Below are 25,621 nucleotides of genomic sequence, written 5' to 3'. Positions count from 1 at the left end.
TGTTTTATAGGCCTGCTGCTCACTGCTGCTTTATGACAAAATAAAACCTCAGAACTAGGTCGTCCTACACTAAAAACTACCCCCCAAAAAAGATTAAACCTCCTTAAAAAGTATAAAACAAATTCCCCCCCAAAAATGTCGTTCATCATCAGACTACTGGTCCTCTTCCTCATCACCAACACGTGGCTGCTGAACCCGGTGCGCTCATCCACCTCCTCCTCCACCTCCACCACCTCCTCCTCCTCGGATCCCGTGCGCCGGTTCAAGCGCACCCTGGCCCGGCGCGCCGACAGCCATGTCAGCCTGCTGGCAGGTGAGCCGTGCGGCAGCTCCGTGGCCGGCGGCGGCAGCAGGCTGCTCCACCTCCACCAACAACACCACCACCTCCACCCGGCGGCGCAGCGCCGCCCTCCAGCGGCCGCGCTGAGCACGCGCAGCACCGGCCGAGGAAGGACGCTGTTTTACGGCAGCAGCAGCAGCGGCGGGGGTGGTGGTGGTGGCGGCGGTGGAGCACAACAAGAGCCTGCGGCGGCGGTGGTTTCATGTTCGGGCGGCTGGTGCACTCCTTCTCCTTCGGGGGACTCGGGGAGGAGGAGGAGGAGGAGGAGGAGGAGGAGGCACACGGCCGCTCACTGGGGGTCGCAGGAGGAGGAGGAGGAGGAGGTAAGGTGGGGGGAGAAGGAGGAAGAGGAGGAGGAGGAGGAGGACTCTGAAAACAAGGTGGCCCCGAAAGGTGAGGATCGACTTGTTGTCTCCTCCTCGCCAGGGGGGGTTCCCCTCCTCCCCCTCCTCCCCCAGCAGCCCCCTGAGCTGCTCAACCGGCCTGGTTTGACCTCTTCTTCCGTGACCAAACGTGACAACAGAGACCCAGAGAGTGATTACAGCGACAGTGACCACCGCGAGAGAGAAGCAACTCCACCGGCAGCAGCACGCTCCTCAAAGGGCCCAGAGCACCTCCTCCACCACCACCACCACCATGAACCAGCACCCACCGGCCACAGGGGGGCGCCTCTACCCGGACAGAGGTAGGCCTGCATGTCTTGCCATTTGTATTACATACCATAATCCAGTGGTTCCCTAAAGTGTGGTCCGGGGACCCCCAGGGGTCCTTGAGGGAGTTCCAGGGGGGGTCCCCAGCTAAATGATACTTTGCAAACAAATGGACCCTCATGGGTCTGTAACTCTGACGGGTCCATTTGGTTCCATTTGTACACTCTCAGACTTAAATTAACATTGATTTTTACAATATAAATCGGGGGTCCCAGAGATAGAAATGCCATTAAATGGGAGTCCGTAGACTAATGCATGTCAAACTGGGGGTCCTAAACAGGTCGAGAATCTGCTAGAGCCGTAAAATCTTCTCTTATCTGGGGGTCCCTGGCATATATCTCCTCAAATGGGGGTCCGTGGGCAAATTAGTGTCAATTTGGGGGTCCTTGAGATTAAAATGTTTGGGAACCAGTGCTGTAATCGCCTAAGAATCCAGTTAATTGAGATAATCGCCTAATCATTGTTCTTGCCTAATCATGTTGAAAAATGACCAGCCATAGGCTACATTGTTTTGTAGAACTATTTACGTTATTTTGTAGCCTACATTATTTTTAAATATAAATACAAATAAATAAATGAATATTAAATGTATTTGTAGTCTATATTTAAGTTATTTGTCATATCTGCCCTGTGCGATTTGTGAGCTTAAAAGGCAAACAAATACAAATTGTAACTTTTAATGTTCAATGCAAAAAACAACAACCCACAATTAAATCGTTAATCGCAATTTTCTATGTGACAATAGTACTAAATAATGGTCAAGTTAAAAGACCACTTCACCACTTTTCAACCTATCTTCATATAATAGGTCATCACTAATAATCATGAACAAATTGTGCAATTCTTTTCTACTTGGTCTGTGTCTCATAGGAGGGCTGTGGGCAGTTCAGAAACCGTCCTGATTATTAGTGAGGACCTATTATATGAAGATAGGTTGAAAAGTGGTGAAGTGGTCCTTTAATACAGTTGTAACGGTGACAGCGCTATAGCCGGAGGGAGCCCTAGCCGGTGACAGCCAGCTCAGCTGCTCTACCGGGTCGGCACGCTCAGCCGGGCACGCGCACGTGCACACATAGACATCAAAGGGGGCTTCAGCCCCTGCCCTTTTACCCGTCTGTAAAACCACGACCACGAATGAATGAATGAATGAATGAATGAATGAATGAATGAATGAATGAATGAATGCTGCACTTATACTATGGTGAAAGAAACGCCAATGGTCTCCCTCTCCTTTCCATGCCATACCCGAGAATTGCTTTTCCCCCCCCCGGAACTCTCCTGATCTTGGAACGCAGCATTTTTTTGTGTTTAGAAATCCATGTCATTCTCCAGTAGCCAACGAGTGCAGGGTCGCGCCCCGGGAAAATAGCATATCTACAAGCTCTCAACACGTTGCGCTGCGACGTGTTGAGAGCGTGTAGATCGGCTATTTTCTTCCAAAAGTGCCCTCCTACGGAATTTCAGTGGGAAGCGAGGACATGTTGTTGTCTGGATCAACGACAGGTCTCAGTACTTTCTGGTGATGACGGCCCATACATTCAAACACAAAAGTTGTATTTGATTCCATTAAACAACGTTAAACGACATTAAACTCACTTTCTGTCACTCACGTTGCCACTCGATTTGCCATTCACTGCATGCATGTGCATACCCTCTATTGGCGCGTTAATATCACTTCACGTTTGAAAGGCCCTTAATTAACACTCTTTCTGCTCTCGTCCTCAAGCCACCGTGTTCCCCGCGGCATCGATGGGGGCGCGGGGGGAACGCCATCGTCACGCCACGAGGAGCAGGAGGAGGAGGAGGCGGTCCTCGACGGGGGGAGGGGAACGCCGTCACGCCATGAGGAGCAGGAGGCGGCGGAGGCCGTCCTCGACGGTGGGAGGAGAACGCCGTCGTCGTCACACCGTGAGGAGCAGAAGGAGGAGGCCGTCCGAGATGGCGGCGCTGGGGGAACGCCGTCACACCGCGAGGAGCAGCAGCAGAAGGAGGAGGAGGAGAGCAACAACAACACCAACGCCTGGGAGGAGGAGGAGGAGGAGGGGGAGGAGGTGGAGGTGGAGGTGGAGGAGGAGGCCGTCCTCGACGAGACCTCGTCTGCGGGCGGCGGCGGCTTCCCCCCCACCGTACAGCAGATCCTGTACCGCCTGGGGCAGGCGCTTCAGGAGGAGGAGGACCCCCCTCGCCACGAGGAGACCACCCCCCACGGCGGGGGCCGCCCCCCACCCCCACCCCCACCACCACCATCACACCTCCTCCCCCCCGCCCGCCGCCCCGGAGGAGAGCTCAGAGGAGTACTCCTCGGGGGAGGAGAGGCGGGGAGGAGAGGCTCCTCCCACCGACGGGAGGTTTCCCGCCGTGGTGGCGGCGGCGGCGGTGGCGCCGCCCGGCCCCGACGGCGGCACCAGGTCAGTGTTGATTTCCTCGACTAAAATAATGTTCGTCGACTACCTTTTGTTTCCTCTGGCGAGAACTCAATGGAAACTAAGAGCTGAATGATGACTAAAACTGAGACTATACATACAGTATATTGACAATTTCGTCAACAAATACAAACTAGTCTAAAATGTTAGGAAGGGACTAGTGGACAAGAGATCCATTATTTAAGCAATAAGCCACGAGATAAGCCATTTTACACTGGCTGGGGGCGTAGACAGACACCTCGGGTCTTCTACCCCCCAGCCAGTTTTAAATACCCGGTAAGCTGGGGCCTCGAGTGGCTTATTGCTTTTCTAAAACGGTTACAAACATATAGCAATATTAACCTAATACAACGATTTAATTCACAAAAGTAGCTACGCTTTGCGTCACCAGAGCGAGCCACATCACTTCCTTGTTTTGCTCGGCAAGTAGCCCCAGTGATTGAAGGAGTGGGTTATCGGTGGGATTTACACCGGTCACGTGACGGTATAACCAGCCAATCAGAATCAAGTATTGGGACTACCCGTTTTAGAAAAGTAATTTTGCACTTCCGATCCAATCCACTTTATTTATATAGCACGTTTCAAAACTCAGGGTTTACACAGTGCTGTACAGGAGAAATAACGTCAAATACACTATACTGTAGCTACCACACAGTACAAACAGTGACAAACAACACTTGGTTGCATGCTGAAAATAGCAGATCTACAAGCTGTAGATCGCCTATTTTCAGCAAGTTTTAAAAATCAGTCATTACGACGGCATCAAAAATTGTTGTTTTTTTATGTTAATGCCTTGCTTTTCTTTTCGTATTTTCTCTATTGCTCTGTAAAGCACTGAGCTGCATTTTATTTTATGTTATGTTTTATTATTATTAGTCTAAACCACAAACTGTCTAAACTAAGCGCCGCACCCCCACTGCGCCCGCATGCAGGTCGTGGACCTGGGGGAGGAGCCCCCCTCCCACCGTGCCCAGAGGGGGGGACGCCCCCCCGGCCCTGCCGCCCTCCTGGATGTCGGCGCTGTACTTCAGCGGGCGGCGCGAGCAGCTGAAGCTGAGGCCCGGCGCGGTGGAGCTGCCCCGGGCCAAGTTCAGCCTGGAGCTGTGGCTGAAACCCGAGGGAGGCCAGAGCAACCCCGCCGTCATCGCAGGTCAGTCAGTGTGGCTTTCTATATAGAGCAGGGGTGGGCAACTTTGACGATGGAGAGGGCCACTATATTTCCACACTCACTCCCTAGGGCCATATATTACTGTCGTAGCAAAAATAGCCGATCTACAAGCTCAAAACGTGTCGTGCTGCGACACGTTTTGAGCTTGTAGATCGGATGTTGCATGGAATGTTGTGGAATTGTAAACAGCTGGAACCAATATTATATCAGTATTCTGAGGGCCACATTAAGTGAAGGTGGGGGCCGCATGTGGCCCCCGGGCCGCCAGTTGCCCACCCCTGATATAGATGTGTATGTATGCACATGCATGATTTTCCCATCAGGACACGCCCCCCCTCATCTAGACTAGAGTGGCAAAACATTGAGCAGCATGGATGGAGTGTTGGAGTTTAGAAGCGCTCGTTGGAAATCACTCAACCGTCCTGCCGTACCACCTGTTTCTGAATGTCACATAATGCAGGAGGCAGCAAAATGTTGTGTTACTGAAAACAAGCACTTCCAAACTCTGACACTAATCAAATGCAGGGCATTTCTTGACAGAAAGTAGCTCATAACGTTTCTATGGTGGACTTTCATGAAACAAAACTTTGGAGATAGAAAGAGGATAATTCAAGCTTTTCGTAACAGCTGCAATGTTGGTGAGTTTAACATTGTTTAATGCAATCAGACAGGACTTTAATGTTGGTGAGTTTAACATTGTTTAATGCAATCAGACAGGACTTTAATGTTGGTGAGTTTAACATTGTTTAATGCAATCAGACAGGACTTTAATGTTGGTGAGTTTAACATTGTTTAATGCAATCAGACAGGACTTTAATGTTGGTGAGTTTAACGTTGTTTAATGCGATCAGACAGGACTTTAATGTTGGTGAGTTTAACATTGTTTAATGCAATCAGACAGGACTTTAATGTTGGTGAGTTTAACATTGTTTAATGCAGTCAGACAGGACTTTAATGTTGGTGAGTCTAACATTGTTTAATGCAGTCAGACAGGACTTTTCTGTTTGGATGAATGCACTGCACTGAGTTTCCTGAACTTGCTTTGCACATGTCTGTGAAAGGCTCATAGTTTACACACACACACACACACACACACACACACACACACACACACACACACACACACACACACACACACACACACACACACACACACACACACACACACACACACACACACACACACACGCAGTGCGAGGCGTTGCGAGCTTGTAGATCCTTTGAACAGGGATACCGGTAGTAATATGGTTCAAGTGGTTAATGTAAGGAAAAACTAAACTTCTTATCACACAAAGATTTGGCGGCCCACCCATAGAGTATATATGAATAGAGAAGACACCCGAGTTCTCCTCCCATCCACTTGCATTAAGTTGCTCAAAAGCGCATGAGGCGATTTCACTCCTCCTTCCGGGTAGGAACAGAGTGCATTCTGGGATGGATTTGCCCCAAACACATGAACGCGCTGCCGTTTACCATCATTGTGCCGTTTGTGCGCGTTCACGTATGAAACATTCGTTCACGTGTCATGGCCCCAAACACATGAACGTGCGCAATGATAGTCAACGGACCAGCGCTGGCTCGAGCTGCAATGACAAATTAGGCCACTATGTCCATTTCGCCTCAGGGTTTCCTCTGGGTGCCGTCTCTATTCATATATACTCTAAGGGCCCACCCTTGATTGATTGATTGAGTGATTGATTGATTGATGGATTGATTGATTGATTGATTGATTGAAAGGCCTATTCATACTGCAGTGTATAGAGGTGATAGGTGAGCACCTTATCTGGTTAGTAAAAATCACACCTAGTGTCTGTTGCCACAAATGTAGGTCATATTTGGCGGACATTTTACCTAATTTCTCCTTTCATTGTCGATGGCAAATATTGAGTCGTATAGTCTGTCTGGTGACCACCGGAGAGACGGGTGACAGACGGAATGTGGTTCTCCCAGTCCTGGCAGAGTAGTTCCGGAGCAACGGATTGTGTGGTCCTGGTTTTTCCCTAATGGGACTGATCGAGCGTAGCTATACTGCAGGGACGTGAGTCGGGACTTGATCACCCCGGCTGGGTCACCTGAGTGAGGGGTATGATGTTCGAGAGACCCGAAACCCCGATGACCTTGGGATACATCACTGAGGATACGTCCCAGGTGATGACCATGGGATACATCACTGAGGATACGTCCCAGGTGATGACCTCAGGATACATCACTGAGGATACGTCCCAGGTGATGACCTTGGGATACATCACTGAGGATACGTCCCAGGTGATGACCATGGGATACATCACTGAGGATACGTCCCAGGTGATGACTTCGGGATACATCACTGAGGATACGTCCCAGGTGATGACCTTGGGATACATCACTGAGGACACGTCCCAGGTGATGACCTCAGGATACATCACTGAGGATACGTCCCAGGTGATGACCTTGGGATACATCACTGAGGATACGTCCCAGGTGATGACCTCAGGATACATCACTGAGGATACGTCCCAGGTGATGACCTTGGGATACATCACTGAGGATACGTCCCAGGTGATGACCTCAGGATACATCACTGAGCATACGTCCCAGGTGATGACCTTGGGATACATCACTGAGGATACGTCCCAGGTGATGACCATGGGATACATCACTGAGGATACGTCCCAGGTGTTGACCTCAGGATACATCACTGAGGATACGTCCCAGGTGATGACCTCAGGATACATCACTGCGGATACGTCCCAGGTGATGACCATGGGATACATCACTGAGGATACGTCCCAGGTGATGACCTCAGGATACATCACTGCGGATACGTCCCAGGTGATGACCATGGGATACATCACTGAGGATACGTCCCAGGTGATGACCTTGGGATACATCACTGAGGATACGTCCCAGGTGCATCCATGCAATGTTTTTTCTTATAGACGTGTGGGGACAAGATTTTAAATCGCGCTGCGACGCGTTGTGTGCTTGTAGATTGGCTATCATTACGACGGCATCAGGGCCCGCCAAAATACATTTTGTTCGACTAAATCACCTGTAGATTTAGTCGACTAAAATCTTATGATATTTAGTCAACTAAAACTAGACTAGCGTGACGTCATGTTGTAGTTTCCCCAACCACCTTACAACTGGTTATCCGACTGCATTCATTAAAGGACCACTTCACCACTTTTCAACCTATCTTCATATAATAGGTCCTCACTAATAATCATGATAAAATGGCACGATTTTCTTCTACTCAGTCTGTGTCTCATAGGACGGCTGTGGGCAGTTTAGAAACCGTCTTCCAGTTATATAGATAGATGCCATTAACTTATTCCACGCATTATTTCACATGCCGTATATCCAAGTTTAATTTATAATATATTTGAATGACCCAAATCCACCCTAAACTGCGGTTAAGCACGCTCACCTACTTTCCTCAATACGTCTTGATTGATTGATTGAAATATTTATTAACAGTTTGCAGAATTACAGTACATTTCAAGCACAAACTCAATACAAAGACTGTTAACTGTGAGTGGACGACCCAATTAAGCATTACACTTGTTTACAAGAGGGTCCACCATGTTCACCAAAACATTTAGAGACGTACAAATAGACACTTTTATATAGTCAAAGAACAGAACAGGATTTCATCATAAAGGAGGTAAAAAGGGAACATAAACTTATACAGTGAGGGTGGATGGTTTGTTGCACTCCCTCTGGTGTTCTGGGTGTGGACTTCGTTAACATTAAGGAAGTATTTAACATTAAGGAAGTATTTAGACAGGTACATGGGTATCTTGGTGGTCTATCGAATCTTGTGGACCAGACCCATTGCAAGATGCTGTACTCTGTCGTCGACCCTAAGCCATTCCAGCCTGTCAAAGTGGGCAGGAGTGAGGTGGGTTCGGGGGGTGAGGCCAAGTAGGAGCCTGACCAGTTTGTTTTGGGAAGTCTGGAGCCTAGTTTTCAGGGCCTTTGAGGTGCTGTGGTACCAGGATCATCAGTTTGTCTGTTTGTGTGCCAGCCTCTCTCTCTCTCTCTCTCTCTCTCTCTCTCTCTGTGTGTCAATCTGTTTCTCTTTTCCATGATCTGCTCGTAAATGTCTTCCGTCTGTTTCACTGTCTGTTTCAGTGGTTGTCTACATTTCACCAACATGCGAGTAGTTTCACTGTGCAACATGATGTGTCGTTTGAGCGTTGTGGTGGCGTGGAGTGACGTCTTTGGTAGCCTGGGGTCCACCTCTGCTTTCTATGGCATCGGCAGCTATCCGCCGGGAGAATCTAGACGCAGCTCCGCGACATGAGACTAATTAATTAGAGCGACAGAGCGAGAGAGGGGAGTGTGTGTGCGTGTGTGCGTCAATTTAACAAAGGTGCAGACGATCAGAAATCAGCAGAGAGTGATCGACGTTTGCGCTACTGTATACCGAATTGGACAAAAAAGTGGATTCGGCCCCAGAACACAATACAGAAATACATAAACTAATTTTTACCCGGCCACTTAACCTGTTGTTTTGATAACTACAGGGTTCATCTTGGTAAATCACTGTAAATTGCAGTCATATTCCTGCCCAGAATGTCTGATGTCCATCACCCTATTTCACAACAGAAATACAGAGGAGAGAACAATCAGGTTATACATGTGAGCGAGGATGGCCTGACATTTGAGCAATTATGTTGACCACCAGAAATAACTTGATATCTATGAGCATCAGATGAAATAACTTGATATGTATGAGCATCAGATGTACAGTATGAGCATCAGATGAAATAACTTGATATCTATGAGCATCAGATGAAATAACTTGATATCTATGAGCATCAGATGAAATAATTTGATATCTATGAGCATCAGATGAAATAACTTGATATCTATGAGCATCAGATGTACAGTATGAGCATCAGATGTACAGTATGAGCATCAGATGTCGGATGTTCCCGAGCATCAGGAAACACATGTCTACGGTTACACGACACGAATCGTCCCACGTTTAGTTAATTCATTCAACCCTTCTCCCTCTCTCTCCCTCTCCTCTCCTCTCTCTCTCTCTGTCTCTCTCTCTGTCTCTGTCTCTCTCTCTCTCTCTCTGTCTCTCTCTCTCTCCCTCTGTCTCGCCCTCCCCCTCTCTCTCTCTCTCTGTCTCTCTCTATCTCTCTCTGCCCCCCCCCCATCCTCTCGCTCTCCCTCTCCCTCTCCCTCTCTCTCTCTCTCTCTCTCTCTCTCCTCCTCTCTCTCTCTCCCTCCCTCTCTCTCTCTCTCTCTCTGTCTCTCCCTCTCTCAATTCAATTTCAATTTCAAAAGGCTTTATTGGCATGGTAAATATGTTCTACATTGCCAAAGCATACATACAACAAAACAAAAGTCAACATTTTCCACACAGAGACAACAATAATGAACAACAAGCAATACAGTAACAATGAAAATAAATGAACAAACAGAAGCATAACAGCAACTTAATGACCCTGTTCAGAGTAGACAGATATACCTGTCTCTTCTGTCCACTGGCTGTCCCTCAGTTGATGACAACTCCACATGTATTTTGCTGCCAAAACTGTGCAGTTTGGACTGTTCTCCCAGAACATATTGAAAGGATGAGTTATTAATGGTGGATTGAAATTCTTTATATTTTTCTTTAAATTTAGGGAATTTAGGTCTGATGTCTTTATACTTGTCGCATTGTAACAGAAAGTGTAGTTCCGTCTCCACCTCCCCTTGAGAGCAGAGTGAACACAGTCTGTCTTCTCTAGGCAGCCAGTTCTGTCTGTGTCTGCCTGTTTCTACTGCCAGGCGGTGGTCGCTGAGTCTGTACACATAGTCAACATCTTCCTCAATAACACTGGTCAGGTAATTTGCCACTGTGTATTCTCGGTTGAGGGCCCAAATAGCATTCTAATTTCTCTCTCTCTCTCTCTCTCTCTCTCTCTCTCTCTCTCTCTCTCTCTCTCTCTCTCTCTCTCTCTCTCTCTCTCTCTCTCTCTCTCTCTCTCTCTCTCTCTCTCTCTCTCTCTCTCTCTCTCTCTCTCTCTCTCTCTCTCTCTCACGCTGATCTTATTCTTAAAGCAGTAGGGGGGGGGGGGGAATGGGTAGAGAGATAGACAGGGAAGGCGGCCAATTTCATATCATTGTTGGGGTCCTTGACATGAAATAGTGAGCACCACTGATTTCAGAAACATACGTTTTTTTCTGAAAACAGTTTAATTTCGACGTCAGGCCTAAATGGGTTAAGTAGGGCGGTCACATGAATGTCTATCTCTTCCCCACACGGAGCCTGCCTGCATTGCTAAGAATTTGGTATGTGAATCGGAAGGTACACGATTTGACGAGACGGAACAGTACAGTACAGTACAGTACAGTACAGTACAGTACAGTACAGTACAGTACAGTACAGTACAGTACAGTACAGTGCAGTACAGTACAGTACAGTAGACACGCATCAAACAAATCAAACAGGTCTTAACCACTAAAGGTCTACGGTGTATATATATATATATATATATATATATATATATAGGCTATTGTGACACATTTAGAGATAGATTGTGGATCTGCAATTTTCAAAATATTTTCTATGCATTTTTGTTTTTATTTCAGTTTGGGCAGCTTCACATAATTATAAAGCATACATATTTCTTACAACTGCTTTATTTTTTCTCACAACCTCAGCTGTTTCACACTTTCACATATACACTAATATAACACAAACAACTTCACATACATTTACAAGTATTCACAATAAAACAAGCACATAAAATACTACAATTATTCACCATAAAACAAGGAAATAAAATACAAGTAGAGAGTGCATTTTGAACTTGTAAAATGAGACATTCTGCACAATTTGTCAAAGTGTACCAATTACTCCTTTTGAACATTTTGAACACGGGACTTCTACTTGTAACAGTAGAATATAGTATTAATACTCATATATTTAGTATTTCTATATTGCAGTATTGGTACTTTTACTTAACCCATTTAGCCCTGAGGTCGAAATAAAAAGAAAAGTCTTCAAAATCCTGACAGTTTTCTGAAAAAAACGTTATGTTTCTGTATCAGTGGTGCTCAATATTTCATGTCAAGGACCACCAAAAATCATATGTAATATGCCTCCGATTTGAGTTAAAATGTTCACTCTGAAATAATACATATTCAAAGATTCGAGGCACATTTTCACGATTTTTTTCAAAAATAGCAGACTTACAAGTTCATAGCGCGGCACTCGGTGCCGCGCTATGAGCTTGTAGATCTGCTATTTTTTTCAATAGCTAAAGTATAACAATGCTTTGAAACACCAAAAGTGGGTTTCCCGCGCAAAATGGGTTAAGTGTGAGTTCTAATTCCATCAGTGATCAAACCGGCGGTGCCGTGTGGTGTGGTTGGTGGTGCGGCCGCAGTTGTCCCGATAGCGAGGGAGACCGCAAACTGTTATGTCTGCTCACATTTACTCTGATCAAAGATCAGACTCCATTACTCAAACTTTTTTTCTTTTCTTTTCTCTCCATTGCTTCCTTATGTGGAGGGCGGCATTTTGTGGCATGCACGGGCCATTCCCTTTCTAGTATTTTCGAGAGGAATTCCGTCAAATGCAGTTTGAAAAACAAACTGGTATTGTTTCCTGCTATAAAAGCATGCAGGACACAATTTGTTTTGAAGTCAGACGGTGACCTTTCATATCCTGATGTCTTGAACGTGTTTGTTGGTCAGGAACCAAAATAAATGGTTCTTTCTCAGCCAGTGGTCCAAATGGACCCTTACCCATTTTGGGGCGGGAAGCCCTTTTGGTGTTAGCATTATGTTATGCTTTAGCTATTGAAAAATAGCAGATCTACAAGCTCATAGCGCGCCACCGAGTGGCGTGCTACGAGCTTGTAGGTCTGCTATTTTTGAAAAATCGAAGAACGACTGACATAGAAACATAGCTTTTTCAGAAAACTGTCAGGATGTAGAACACATTTGTAGAATCCGATCTCAGGTCAAAATTGTTTTAACTCTTGAGAGCGTAAACATTAAAAACCAAATGGAACTCACGGGCGCATTTGGTTTCATTTCTTACACTCTCACAAGAGTTAAATTATTGTTAAACATCTGCGATGTTTACTAGAACAATTGGAGAATGTAGAAGAATTGTTATCTCTCCTATATGGTACCGACATCAATCCACGGCCAAACAATACCTATCATTTTTTTGGGGGGAGACGTTTTAGAAGCACTGCCATAACCAATGAATATCTGTGTTATTCACAGAGGCCCCCTGCATGTAATGAAGACTATTCCCTTCTGTCTCTGAGAACCAAACGCAGCATCGCTACAGAGTTTATGGTGCAATTACAGCACCTGAGACATTTAAACTTTTTATTTGTTCAGGGAAATACTTCCAGGTTTCACTGTAAAGACTTCTCAACACAGAGGTAGATAAATACGTTTTGTGCGTGCTACTGTATTGACGGTGTGTGTTACAGTAAGACTATATAGTTACAGTGCAGTCCTGAGAAATTCACTTGGCACAGTCATGGACAGTCATGGACTCCTAACACTGCCTTCTTCCACTGAATTAAACGCTTAACCCATTTTGGGTGGGAACCCCTTTGGTGTTTTAGTTTAAACGTTAGCTATTGAAAAATAGCAGATCTACAAGCTCATATAGCGCACCACCGATTTGAAAAATCATGAAAATATGGCACAAATCTTTGAATTATATATTCGTTCAGAGCCAACATTTTTAACTCGAATCATTGCTTCTGGGGAGGTGGTCCCTGAAACAACATATTTTCAGATGGGGGTCAGCGGCCAATTTCATATATTTTTGGGGGTCCTTGACATGAAATATTGAGAACCACTGATATAGAAACATGAGGTTTTTCAGAAAAAAAAATACATTTAAAAAAATAATATTTTTTTAATTTCGACGTCAGGCCTAAATGGGTTAACCATGAAACTGGCTCACCTCCTCAGGGATATTTTGCTACAATTGTCCACTTTACATACATGCGCAACGCACGCAATGCACACACTGCACACATGCACGCACTGCACACACACACACACACACACACACACACACACTACTCGCACAGTCTTTAAGGAGGGTGAAGGGGTTCCCTGACCCTTCGCTGTTCCACTCTTACACATCTGGGGAGCAGATGTTGGACCTCAGTGTCTGTTGAAACAACAGCTGGAAATATCAGAGACTTGCGCTGGCTAACTGACTGACTGGCTGACTGGCTGGCTGGCTGGCTGACTGGCTGGCTGGCTGGCTGGCTGGCTGGCTGGCTGGCTGGCTGGCTGGCTGGCTGACTGGCTGGCTGGCTGGCTGGCTGGCTGGCTGGCTGGCTGGCTGGCTGGCTGGCTGGCTGGCTGGCTGACTGGCTGGCTGGCTGGCTGGCTGGCTTTCTGACTGGCTGGCTGGCTGGCTGGCTGGCTGACTGACTGACTGACACTGTACAATGAATAAACCAAAATAAAAACAGACAATATTAGATCTGCACACTTTTTTGAGAATTTGGAAATGTCTTGCAGGCTTTTTTATTTATTTATTTTTTGTAAATGTGTGAATTTGCCTCTTGCAGTCAAAATAAACACAATTTATTTCTTAACCTCCATCCCCTGTTTTTCTTCTCTCTCTCCCTCAGGTGTGTTTGACAACTGCACCCACTCCCTGAGTGAGAAGGGCTGGTCGGTGGGCATCCGCACCGCCGAGCCGCGCGACTCCAAAGACGCCCGCTTCTTCTTCACGCTCCGCACGGACCGCGCCGTCAAGGCCACCACTGTGCTCAGCCACCAGCGCTACCGGGCCGGCGCCTGGACCCACCTGATGGCCACCTACAACGGACACAACATGACCCCTGTACGTAGACGGAGCCAAGGTGAGTGGGACGCGGATTAGGGTTTGATTGATTGATTGAAATATTTATTAACAGTTTGTAGAATTTACAGTACATTTTAAGCACAAACTCAATACAAAGACTGTTAACTGTGAGTGGACGACCCAATTAAGCATTACACTTGTTACAACAGGGTCCACATTGTTCAATTCATCAAAACATTTAGAGACATACAAATAGACACTTCTATGTAGCTAAAGAACAGAACAGGAATTCATCATATAGGAAGCAAAAAGGGAAAAGATACATATACAGTGAGGGGAAAATGGGGGTGGGGGGGGGGGGGGGGGGGTGGGGGATTCAGATTTTACAGAGGCCAGTTTCAAATTGCAGCCGTCCGTAGGTGCCCTTTGAGAGCGGTTTTGAAGGAGTCAAGGGATTCACATGTCTTAATGACTGTTGGTAGGGTGTTCCACATTTTGGTGGCATAGGAGCGAAAATAATTTAGTCCCTTGTTGTGCCGAATCTGGGTTGTACATGGTTTGTTGCACTCCCTCTGGTGTTGTGGGTGTGGACTTCGTTTACATTAAGGAAGTATTTAGACAGGTACATGGGTATCTTGGTGGTGTATCGAATCTTGTGGACCAGACCCATTGCAAGATGCTGTACTCTGTCGTCGACCCTAAGCCATCCAGACATTTTGTTTTTTGAGTGGTGCGACCACTCCTACAACCAGCAATGTCCGTGTACACCTGTGTGTGGTGGTTAATGAGCCAGTATAATGAGTTCCAGTAGGGGCGCTGTTGCCAGAAACAGAGAGAGAGCGAGATAGTATTAGTGCTGCACGCACTGTTGCCTGCTAATGAGAGAGAGAGAGAGGGGGGGGGGGGGGGGGAGTTTCACCACTCAGTTCACACGGGTGTGATTTTTTATCCCACACACGTCCCAAACTCTTCTCCCTTCTGGCTCCAAAACTATGAAACCCACTTCCACACATTGCAATAGAGCACCGAAGTCCTGACGTCACTGTCGTCAGTAGAGGGCGCCAGTCCACAGGTTCGTGTACTTTTTATTTGCATTGTAATCCCCATATAGGGGGATTTTAGACCGCCTCATATAGAACTGCGTTTGAAAAATAAACCGATCACCCGGCCTTTTCACTCATATGGATATGAAGCATCGACTGAAGGTGGAAATGTACAAATATACCCAAAGAGTAACAAAATAAGCGACTCAAACAACCCCAGAGACTACATTTCCGTTTATTTATTTTTTATTGATATTTAATGTTTCGTGGTTAGTACGAGTCGAGTCACCACCAGCTGAGCTTACGTCAACGAGGAATCTCAGGAACGCAATGTGTCGACAGCTGGGCGTGACGTATATTAGCAGCGACATTGCCTTCATGTAGTTTCAAGGCTTTTGCGGCCACATTAATTCCATTTTTCTCCAGAAACTGGCTGTATCAAATATGAACGACGCACAGCCACCTAACCCTGACAGACGGGGGGTGGTCGGTTTATTTTTCAAACACAGTTCTTAGTGACCTAAAAGTGACCTAAAATCGCCCTATGGAGATTACAATGCAAATACAAAAATACATGAACCTGTGTATTGGCGCCCTCTACTGGAAGTGACGTCAGACTTTGGCGCTCTGTCAGAACTTTAGACTCACTCCCAATCTTCCGCCGTATATAGTCTGAAACGTCTTCAGACTCCATCTTGGCCCGTATAGCACTTGTCACAGCACTTGCCCTAGCCCCCTCTGACCTTACAGGCGTATGCAAAAGGCTCAACTTATGAAACTTAGATAGCATTCTGTGTAGACACAGCACTAGTATGCATCGTTCATCATTATATAGATATTCCACCTGTTAGGTTCTTAGCATACGTATGATTCATGATGACTGTTTTGATGCATCTTTGATTTATTACCATGTATTTTATTCCTGCTTACTGTAAGTCGCTCTGGATTCAGTTAGTTCTACTGGATCTCTTCTCCAGGAGAACGTTCCTAACATTTTGTCTAGTTTTATTTGTTGACAAAAATGTCAATATGTTGAGTCATTTTGTCAGTGAAAAAACTCCTCTCCTCTCCTCTCCTCTCCTCTCCTCTCCTCTCCTCTCCTCTCCTCTCCTCTCCTCTCCTCTCCTCTCCTCTCCTCTCCTCTCCTCTCCTCTCCTCTCCTCTCCTCTCCTCTCCTCTCCTCTCCTCTCCTCTCCTCTCCTCTCCTCTCAGATGGGAGAGAGCAGTCTCCAATCAGGAAGCCTCTACAGTCCGTTCATGAAGACGTGTCGGACCCTCCTCCTCGGCGGCGACCAATCAGAGCAGGCACACAGCTTCCGGGGCCACGTGGGGGGCGTGGTCTTGTGGGGCCACGCCCGCTCTCACGAGGACCTTCTTAAAGGGCCGCAGCAGAGCGAGAGGAGCAAGACCATCCTGGCCCTGTGGGCAGACTTCACTGACGTAAGTCCTTCTATAGGTCCACCCGCCCCGGAGGGGATAGGCGGCCATCTTTGAGCCACATCCTCATTCTATAGAGCGTCGCAGTCCCGCCCCCTCGAGAGACCCGGAAAAGAAATCGCCGTTCATTTTCCTCATAGGCATTTCTTAAAGTATTTATTTAAAGACGGTTACGCCGCGGACAAAGCCAACTCGGATCGTGACAAATCATGACAATGAACACAATATTTTGGGCCGATCAAATCATTAGAAAGAAGAAAATAAAGGCAGGAGACATAACACTATTTGTTTTGTTTTTCTTCTTATAAATTATTTGATCGGCCCAAAACATTGTGTTCATTGTCATGATTTGTCACGATCCGAGTTGGCTTTGTCCGCGGCGTAACCGTCTTTAAATAAATACTTTAAGAAATGCCTATGGGAAAAATGCATTGGGATTTATTTCCTGGGCCACTCAGTTCTTCTGAAAGGGGGAGGGACTGCGACGCTCTATAGGCTGTGTCTCGACGCGCGATGGATTAACTTTCTTAGCGCGATCAAAGTTTAGACTTTTATAAGGTGTCAAACATCTAACCTAAACCTAAACTTAACCGTAAGCGTGGGAGCAGCGCAGTTCGAGCGGTGGTTGGGCCATTGTTTCCACATGTCGGTCTGTTGGCGGGTCTAATTTTCATCTCAAAAACTAAAACATGACTGACCTCATGCTTCCTTCTATGCATGAGGAGTCCAAGCTGCTTCTTTTCACCTGACAGGGGGGAGTTTCCTTGGCCGCACGTAGCGCGTGGAAGGAACACGTCTAAATAACAGATCTACAAGCTCATGCTTGTAGATCTGTTAATTTTCAATAGCTAAAGTATAACATAATGCTTAGTTAAAACACCAAAAGGGGTTCCCCACCCAGAATGGTTTAAGTATTTTTTTTTTGGTTTAAGTTTTTTTTTTAATCAAATCTGGTGTTTCTCGTGGATGGCTCAGGGTGACTTATTTTCACCAGATATACAACGTTATGTTATGTTACGTTTAAATGGTTAACGGCCTCCCGTGCTGTGTAACTAAACCTTAAGAATGACATCTTATATCTGTTGATAGTTGCAAGAAAGATTGTGACACTTGAAACCCAACTATTGATCAGTGGCTACAGAAAGATAAACAGATATAATATGAGATGGAATATATTTACAATATACAGTTACATTGTAAACAGATACCCTAAATCAAAACCTCCCATATCACAGTGAAACGTTCAAGTTCACCCCCAAGGCACTCGCAAGGGAAATTATATTAATATTACTATGTATGTATTTTTTGTAATGTATTTTAGTTTTTAGTTTTGTTTCTTTCTTTTTCTTGTAATGTCACTTATTTTACTTGTACACCTAAAATAAATGAACTGAGAGATGTCTTATAATAATACAAATTCCCTGTAAATGATCTCATAATGGCAATAAACAAGTAAAAAAGAAAAGAAAAGGAATGACATATTTAGGTGGAACACCTTATGTTGTTTTTTCCCCTCTGATAAGGTGGAACGCCTTATGTTGTTTTTTTCCCTCTTTAAGGTAAAACACCTTATGTTGTTTTTTCCCCTCTGATAAGGTGGAACACCTTATGTTGTTTTTTCCCCTCTGATAAGGTGGAACACCTTATGTTGTTTTTTGCCCTCTTTAAGGTGGAACACCTTATGTTGTTTTTTGCCCTCTGATAAGGTGGAACACCTTATGTTGTTTTTTTGCCCTTGGATCAGGTGGAACACCTTATGTTGTTTTTTTGCCCTTGGATCAGGTGGAACACCTTATGTTGTTTTTTGCCCTCTTTAAGGTGGAACACCTTATGTTGTTTTTTTCTTTAAGGTGGAACACCTTATGTTGTTTTTTGCCCTCTTTAAGGTGGAACACCTTATGTTGTTTTTTTCTTTAAGGTGGAACACCTTATGTTGTTTTTTCCCCTCTTTAAGGTGGAACACCTTATGTTGTTTTTTGCCCTCTTTAAGGTAAAACACCTTATGTTGTTTTTTGCCCTCTTTAAGGTAAAACACCTTATGTTGTTTTGTGCCCTTGTATAAGGTGGAACAGCGCTGGACGCCGTACAAGGCGGGCTTCCACCCGTCCGTGGTGGCGGCGCCCGTCCCGGAGCCGGAGCTGGTGTCTCCCTTCCTGCCGCCGCCCTGCGGCCTGACGCCCTGCGACAACACGGACGTCATCCTGGGCTACAACGCCCACTGGCGGCTCCGCGCGCCCAAGACCGTGCGCTACCGCGTGGTCAACCTGTCGGACGACGACGGCGGCAACCCCACCGTGTCCCGGGCGCAGATCGCGCTCCAGCACGGCGCGCTGGCCGAGGCCTTCCGCCCGTACAACGTCACCCTCACGCTGAGCACGCACAACGTGCGGAACTCCTCCCTGAGACAGAGGTGTGTGTAGTCAGGCGGTGCGCCTGCAGTGCGCATGCGTCGTCAATATGATCAAAATGACTCACTTTAGGGGGACTCGACTACAGCATCACGACCTACGTGCCATGGGTGACCGGGCTTTCTGCTCGGTCACCCCCCGACTTTGGTGCCCACCTTTGGAGATCACCTTGACTTTATTTGACCTTTATTTTATATTTTGTATAGAGGGACAGACAGTAGACTGACAGGAAATGGGGGAGAGAGCTGGGGGAGTGACATGTAGTAAAGGCCGTCGGGATCGGGATTTGAACCCGCGGCATACTGCCAGACTTGGTCGGGCTACCAACTCAAATCTTTGCTTCTGGAGGGTCCCTGAAACATATTTTCAGATGGGGGGTCGGTGGCCAATTACAGATAATTTGTGGGGTCCTTGACATGAAATATTGAGCACCACTGATACAGAAACATAAGGTTTTTGATTTGAAGATTTTTTTTAATTTCGAAGTCAGGCCTAAATGGGTTAAATCCAATTATCATTATTACATTATTAAAATTAAATCCATTTACAGGTTCATTCTCAGCAACTGCCGCGTGGGGAAGATCGGGAACCGGCAGTGCGACCCGGAGTGCGACCACCCGCGGACGGGCCACGACGGAGGGGACTGCCTGAGGCTGGGGGCGTGCTACGCCTGGAAGAGGCAGGACGGGGTCTGCAACGCAGAGTGCAACAGCATCTACTACGACTACGACGACGGGGACTGCTGCGACCCCGAGGTGACCGACGTGCTCAAGACCTGCTTCGACCCGGAGTCACCCGATAGGTGAGTCACCCGATAGGCGAGCCACCCGATAGGCGAGTCACCTGATAGGTGAGTCACCCGATAGGTGAGTCACCTGATAGGTGAGCCCTGTCCGTCAGTCACCTGATAGGTGAGTCACCCGATAGGTGAGCCCTGTCTGTCCGTCTGTCTGTCTGTAAAGACCTGCTTCGACCTGGAGTCACCCGATAGGTAGCCTCGATACCCAGGCTTTCATTTCGTGACCCCCGTCCGTCAGTCACCTGATAGGTGAGCCCCGTCCGTCTGTCCATCCGTCCGTCCGTCTGTCTGTCTGTAAATGGTGCATTTATATAGCGCCTTTATCCAAGGCACTTTACATAGATGGTGTATTACATTCATGCACACCTTCGTACACCGATGGTGGAGGAAACCATGCAAGGCACCAACCAGCACATCAGGAGCAATCAGGGGTTCAGTGTCTTGCTCAAGGAGTCAAGGACACTTCGACACTAACTCTGGGGGAGCCCACAGGGTTCGAACTGGCAACCTTGCGGTTACCATCCGGCCACTCTACCCTCTGAGCCACCGCCGCCCCGTCTGTCTGTCTGTCTGTCTGTCTGTCTGTCAGCTCATTGGAACATATCCAGAGTTGTTCAGATCATCGTAATTCTGTCATATTTCTGTATTTTATTATTTTATTGCTACAGCAGAAATCAGAGATGAGTCTGACAGCTGTTATGTCACCCTGACCTAATCTTCTCAGTGTGTCGCTGAACAACACACTGTTTTTTTTTGTCCACGGGAGGCCGAGGTACAAATAATATCTGCCCCGGGCCGTTCACATGAATTCAGCATTTGATGTCAAAACACGCCTCAATTAGAGAGAAGAGTCATTCACAGACATTTTACAAAGATAAAAGAAAAACAACAATCCAAGTAATTCAAATATCACCATAACAGGTCACCATAGCTTAACCCATTCTGAACGGGAACCCATTTTGGTGTTGGCATCATGTTATGCTTTAGCTATTGAAAAATAGCAGATCTACAAGCTCATATCGCGCCACCGAGTGGCGCGATACGAGCTTGTAGGTCTGCTATTTTTTGAACGACTGACATTTTTAGAATCTGATCTCAGGTCAGAATGGGTTAATCAGACCAGTGTGTGTCCAGTGGAAACCTCGTATGAATCTGATCTCAGGTGTCGACGGACATTTTCCGTCATGGCTTTTGACTAAATTAGGACTGCTGTGAAGTAGCAGAGGGAAGGAAGGCTCAGAGGCTCAGAGGTCCACCTGTTATGAGTACAGAACTGCCCCGCAGCACCCCACTGCCTTAAAGGTATATTCAGTGATTTCACCTGAAGATTTTTTCCACCCTAACATGATCATCAGGTATTATTATAATATGAGGAGGAAGAGCTTTTTCCAAAAAGTGTACAGTATTTGTTAAAACCATGTGGGCACGCCCACCAGTTTATTAAGTATGCCTGGTTTGCCTGATGGGTGGTGATCCACCTGAACTGAAGCCACACCCACAGCTGTAGTTGTAGTATGATAAAGGGGGAGGGGTTAGGGGAGGGGCTGATAGTGTGACGTCACTATATTACTGTTTACTTCATTGGCCCGTTTGACTGTCAAGGGTTCAGCCTCCAGGAAGAAACCCTAAATACAAAGTCAATACACCACTGCACATAAAAACGACTCCAAGGTGTCTAATGAAGTACTGTCAACTCATAGACACGTGAAAAACTGGAAAAATACAAAAATTGTGGCTCCATCTTTAATTCAAATATAACTCATTTTTTTGTTTTGTTGTGATAATCCTCCCTACTATAGAGTGTGCTGACAGTTCCTCCCTGTCCCCAGTTAACCCATGGGGGTCAAAAAAAAGTCTCTGTGCCAAAAACGCAGGTCTCATTGAAAATGAACTCTAAGCTCTCATTATATCGCTTCTCGTTTGAATAGGCCCTTTACAGTGGATCTAAACAACCCCCCCCATAGCACCCTGCTGCCTCACAGTCTGTCTGACAGACAGGGTTATGCAGAGATCCAGACGGCCTGCGTGAAGGCTCCCCGTGGTGTTTGGCTCGGCCTCCTGAAGACTCCCTGCCAAGTTGTTCTAAAAAGTTTCCATGTTTCGCTACGATCAGGTAATCCATCTTAAACACTCACTTTTGTGTCGGTCTTTTTTCAACGCGGCGTTAGATTTGATCGACCCTGATCCGGATTGAAACCTTTCAGGTTTATACCACGTCCACCGGATTTTACCGCCGTGCTGCAAAATGAGACTAAAGGCTCAGTCACAACATGACGTCACTGAGCCGCGGTGAAGAGCAATTCACCGCCACCGCCCCCAGCCCTTCTCTCTGTTTTTACTCACCACCGCTCAACGTTATTTCAGCTCCGGTGGTCAGCTCACCACCGGAGCGGTGGTCACCTCACCACCGAAAATCCAGACTATGAATGAGCCTTAACATACACCAATGTAAAATACAGTGTAGGCTAATAGCTAAGTAAAGAACAACAGGAACAATAGCCAGCATGGGGGTCACTTAAAGTGTTTTCATTTTAACCCTCTACCCGCCCGGATTAATTAACACAAATCGATGTAATTCACACCAGTGAAGTTGTATGGATCTGAATGTTGGCGAGTCACAACACAGGATATGAAGAAGATCCATACCTTCCACAATCGATGCCTCAGGAAAATGTGCCGAGTCTTCTGTCCCCGATATCGATGGCTGGGGCAGGATGTGTTCAGGATGGCCCAGGATTGGCCCAGGGGTGTATCCCAAAGGTCGCTTTAGGATGGACCCCTCTAGGGAAAAGGAAGAAGGGTTGAATCCATCAAAACCAAAGTGTATAAAAAGGATAGAGACTGAACCCGGAGCGATAGCTCCTTCCTGGACTACATGTTGTCTCAGTAAGACAGCCCTCCCACAATCCACAAGGAGGAGCAGTGCACCAAAGCAGTATGGGAATTGTAGTCCATGCAGGAAAGAAGTGAGAGCCCAGTGTCGATGACATCAGAGACACTGGGCTCACTGCATGCTAAAATCTATGATATCTGACTAAAACCACATATTTCACACATAAAGACCCCCCAGGAAAGTGTTCTAAATCTTCTAGTGTCCTTTTGTTTGGCCGATATGATGAACAATAGGAATCGCCCATCCCTACATCTCTGTAATTGGCTGCCTGCTCATCCTTTCCTTATCGTGGGTATATTCTTTTTTATTGCTATACTCCTCACTCTGTCCATTGATAAATGACTCGCAATTATGGAGGTCCGTGAACGCTGCTGTCTCGTTCGTTCTGCCGCGGTGGTTAATTTGTAGTTTGTCTCTCCCTGGGGGCATCGGGGCTGAAGGCCAGAGTGATGAATTATTGCACTTGACTGTCTGGGACATAATAAGACCCAGAGGTCAGAACACCGCATAATTACACACCATCTGCATAGTTCTGCCTGCGTGATGTACAAAGTAAACATGCTTTGTAAATGACCCTTTCTAAGCTGACTCTCGTTATGTCTCGACGTGGGCATCGGGGAAAGTGAGGCATCTCCACTAACGAGGTCTTTGTGTCTATTCAGTATTTTAGCTGTGACGTGAGCGCCCCCTCCTGAGATACTTCCGTCGGACTAAATCTGAGACGAAAACAACCACGAAAGTCTCATTTTAACGCTTTCCTCGCAACAACAAAGCTGCGCTGCTCTCCAAAATCTGTCTGTGACAGGCCGTCTGCCCCACATGGAATACTATCGCCATTTTATTTATATTGTGTCAACTAAATCCTCATTAATGCAAACTAGATTCAACATACTCAAGCCTGCACACATTCTAAATATCCCCCGAAATATTGTACCGAGCAAATGGACTGTTGCCACCTTCAATAATAATGATAATAATAGTCTTTATTGTCTCCACATCATATATTTTTGTTGTCATGGACACTTGTACAAAACATTAATAATTCTACTCGAGTTGGAAGCATTAAGACCCATTTTAACCCTCTAAGGCTTCCTTTCTGAAAAATAACGTCAATTTAAAAAGATTTACGCGTTTAGATATTCTATTTACAATGATATGCGGACGGGAGCTGGTGCCACTTGGACCCGGACGTAACGTAGCGCTACAAAATGACGTCGGACTTAAATACTGAATTATCGACAGCACTAGTTCCCCAACTGTGGGTCACACAGGTCCTGAGAGGGGGGGGGGGGGGGGGGTCCTCAGATGATTTGCTTTAAAGGGATAGTTCAGATTTTTTTAATTTAAGCTGTATGAAATACTTGCCATTAATATAGTGGTTGCAACTGTATTCATTGATTGCCCGAGTCCCGTGGTGGGAGTTCTGCTCTGGTTTTGGTGAAATATTAACAATACAAATGACGTTAGTTTTGTGGATTAATTAACTTTTACTCTGTGGCCCCCTGTGCCCCCCCCACAAAATGACCGGAACTACTTAATATTCACCAAAACCAGAGCAGAACTCCCACCACGGGCAATCAATTAATACAGTTGCAACCACTATATTAATGGCAAGTATTTCATACAGTTTAAGTTAAAAATAATTGATGTGCATTCCTAGTTTTAAGAAGCATTGCTTTGTTCATAAGCCTTTTTCTGAATGGAGAAAAAATATTCTTCTTTTTATTTAGAATAGGCTATATAGTATGAGATCATATTGACACCGGTTTATATCGGTTATCGGCCATAACAGCAATTAATCACATCAGATATATCACCCGCTATACTTTTGCTTCAAATATGGCCGTTGGGGCCCACAGTGTGGGGGCCACATATGAGTGGGCCACAGTGTGGGGGCCACATGAGTGGGCCACAGTGTGGGGGCCACATATGAGTGGGTCACAGTGTGGGGGCCACATATGAGTGGGCCACAGTGTGGGGGCCACATATGAGTGGGTCACAGTGTGGGGGCCACATATGAGTGGGCCACAGTGTGGGGGCCACATATGAGCGGGCCACAGTGTGGGGGCCACATATGAGCGGGCCACAGTGTGGGGGCCACATATGAGCGTGTCACAGTGTGGGGGCCACATATGAGTGGGTCACAGTGTGGGGGCCACATATGTGGGTCACAGCGTGGGGGGCCACATATGAGTGGGCCACAGTGTGGGGGCCACAGTGTGGGGGCCACATATGAGTGGGTCACAGTGTGGGGGCCACATATGAGCGGGTCACAGTGTGGGGGCCACATATGAGCGGGCCACAGTGTGGGGGCCACATATGAGCGGGTCACAGTGTGGGGGCCACATATGAGTGGGCCACAGTGTGGGGGCCACAGTGTGGGGGCCACATATGAGTGGGCCACATATGAGTGGGCCACAGTGTGGGGGCCACAGTGTGGGGGCCACATATGAGTGGGCCACAGTGTGGAGGCCACATATGAGTGGGTCAAAGTGTGGGGGCCACATATGAGTGGGTCAAAGTGTGGGGGCCACATATGAGTGGGCCACAGTGTGGGGGCCACATATGAGCGGGGCCACAGTGTGGGGGCCACATATGAGTGGGCCACAGTGT

At 46.6% G+C, this 25,621-nt stretch overlaps 1 protein-coding gene across 1 annotated transcript in view; it reads left to right on the top strand.

Annotated features, from left to right (window-relative positions):
* Positions 1-135: 135 nt before the first annotated feature.
* The window catches only part of pappa2 (pappalysin 2), a gene marked incomplete at both ends in the record, with an annotated part of 139,420 nt that continues 113,934 nt past the window's right edge, over positions 136-25,621 (top strand). Inside the window, 9 exon segments of the mRNA XM_083781953.1 lie at positions 136-1,025; positions 2,777-3,010; positions 3,183-3,458; positions 4,406-4,623; positions 14,253-14,464; positions 14,466-14,486; positions 16,684-16,911; positions 18,972-19,318; positions 19,867-20,118. Of these exon segments, the coding sequence (XP_083638079.1) occupies positions 136-1,025; positions 2,777-3,010; positions 3,183-3,458; positions 4,406-4,623; positions 14,253-14,464; positions 14,466-14,486; positions 16,684-16,911; positions 18,972-19,318; positions 19,867-20,118 (2,678 nt within the window).

Source organism: Protomyctophum parallelum, assembly GCF_964188405.1.
Source record: "Protomyctophum parallelum genome assembly, chromosome: 14".
NCBI lineage: Eukaryota > Metazoa > Chordata > Actinopteri > Myctophiformes > Myctophidae > Protomyctophum > Protomyctophum parallelum.
Note: the sequence above shows the minus strand (reverse complement) of the source record. Positions and strands in the feature narration are given on the sequence as shown.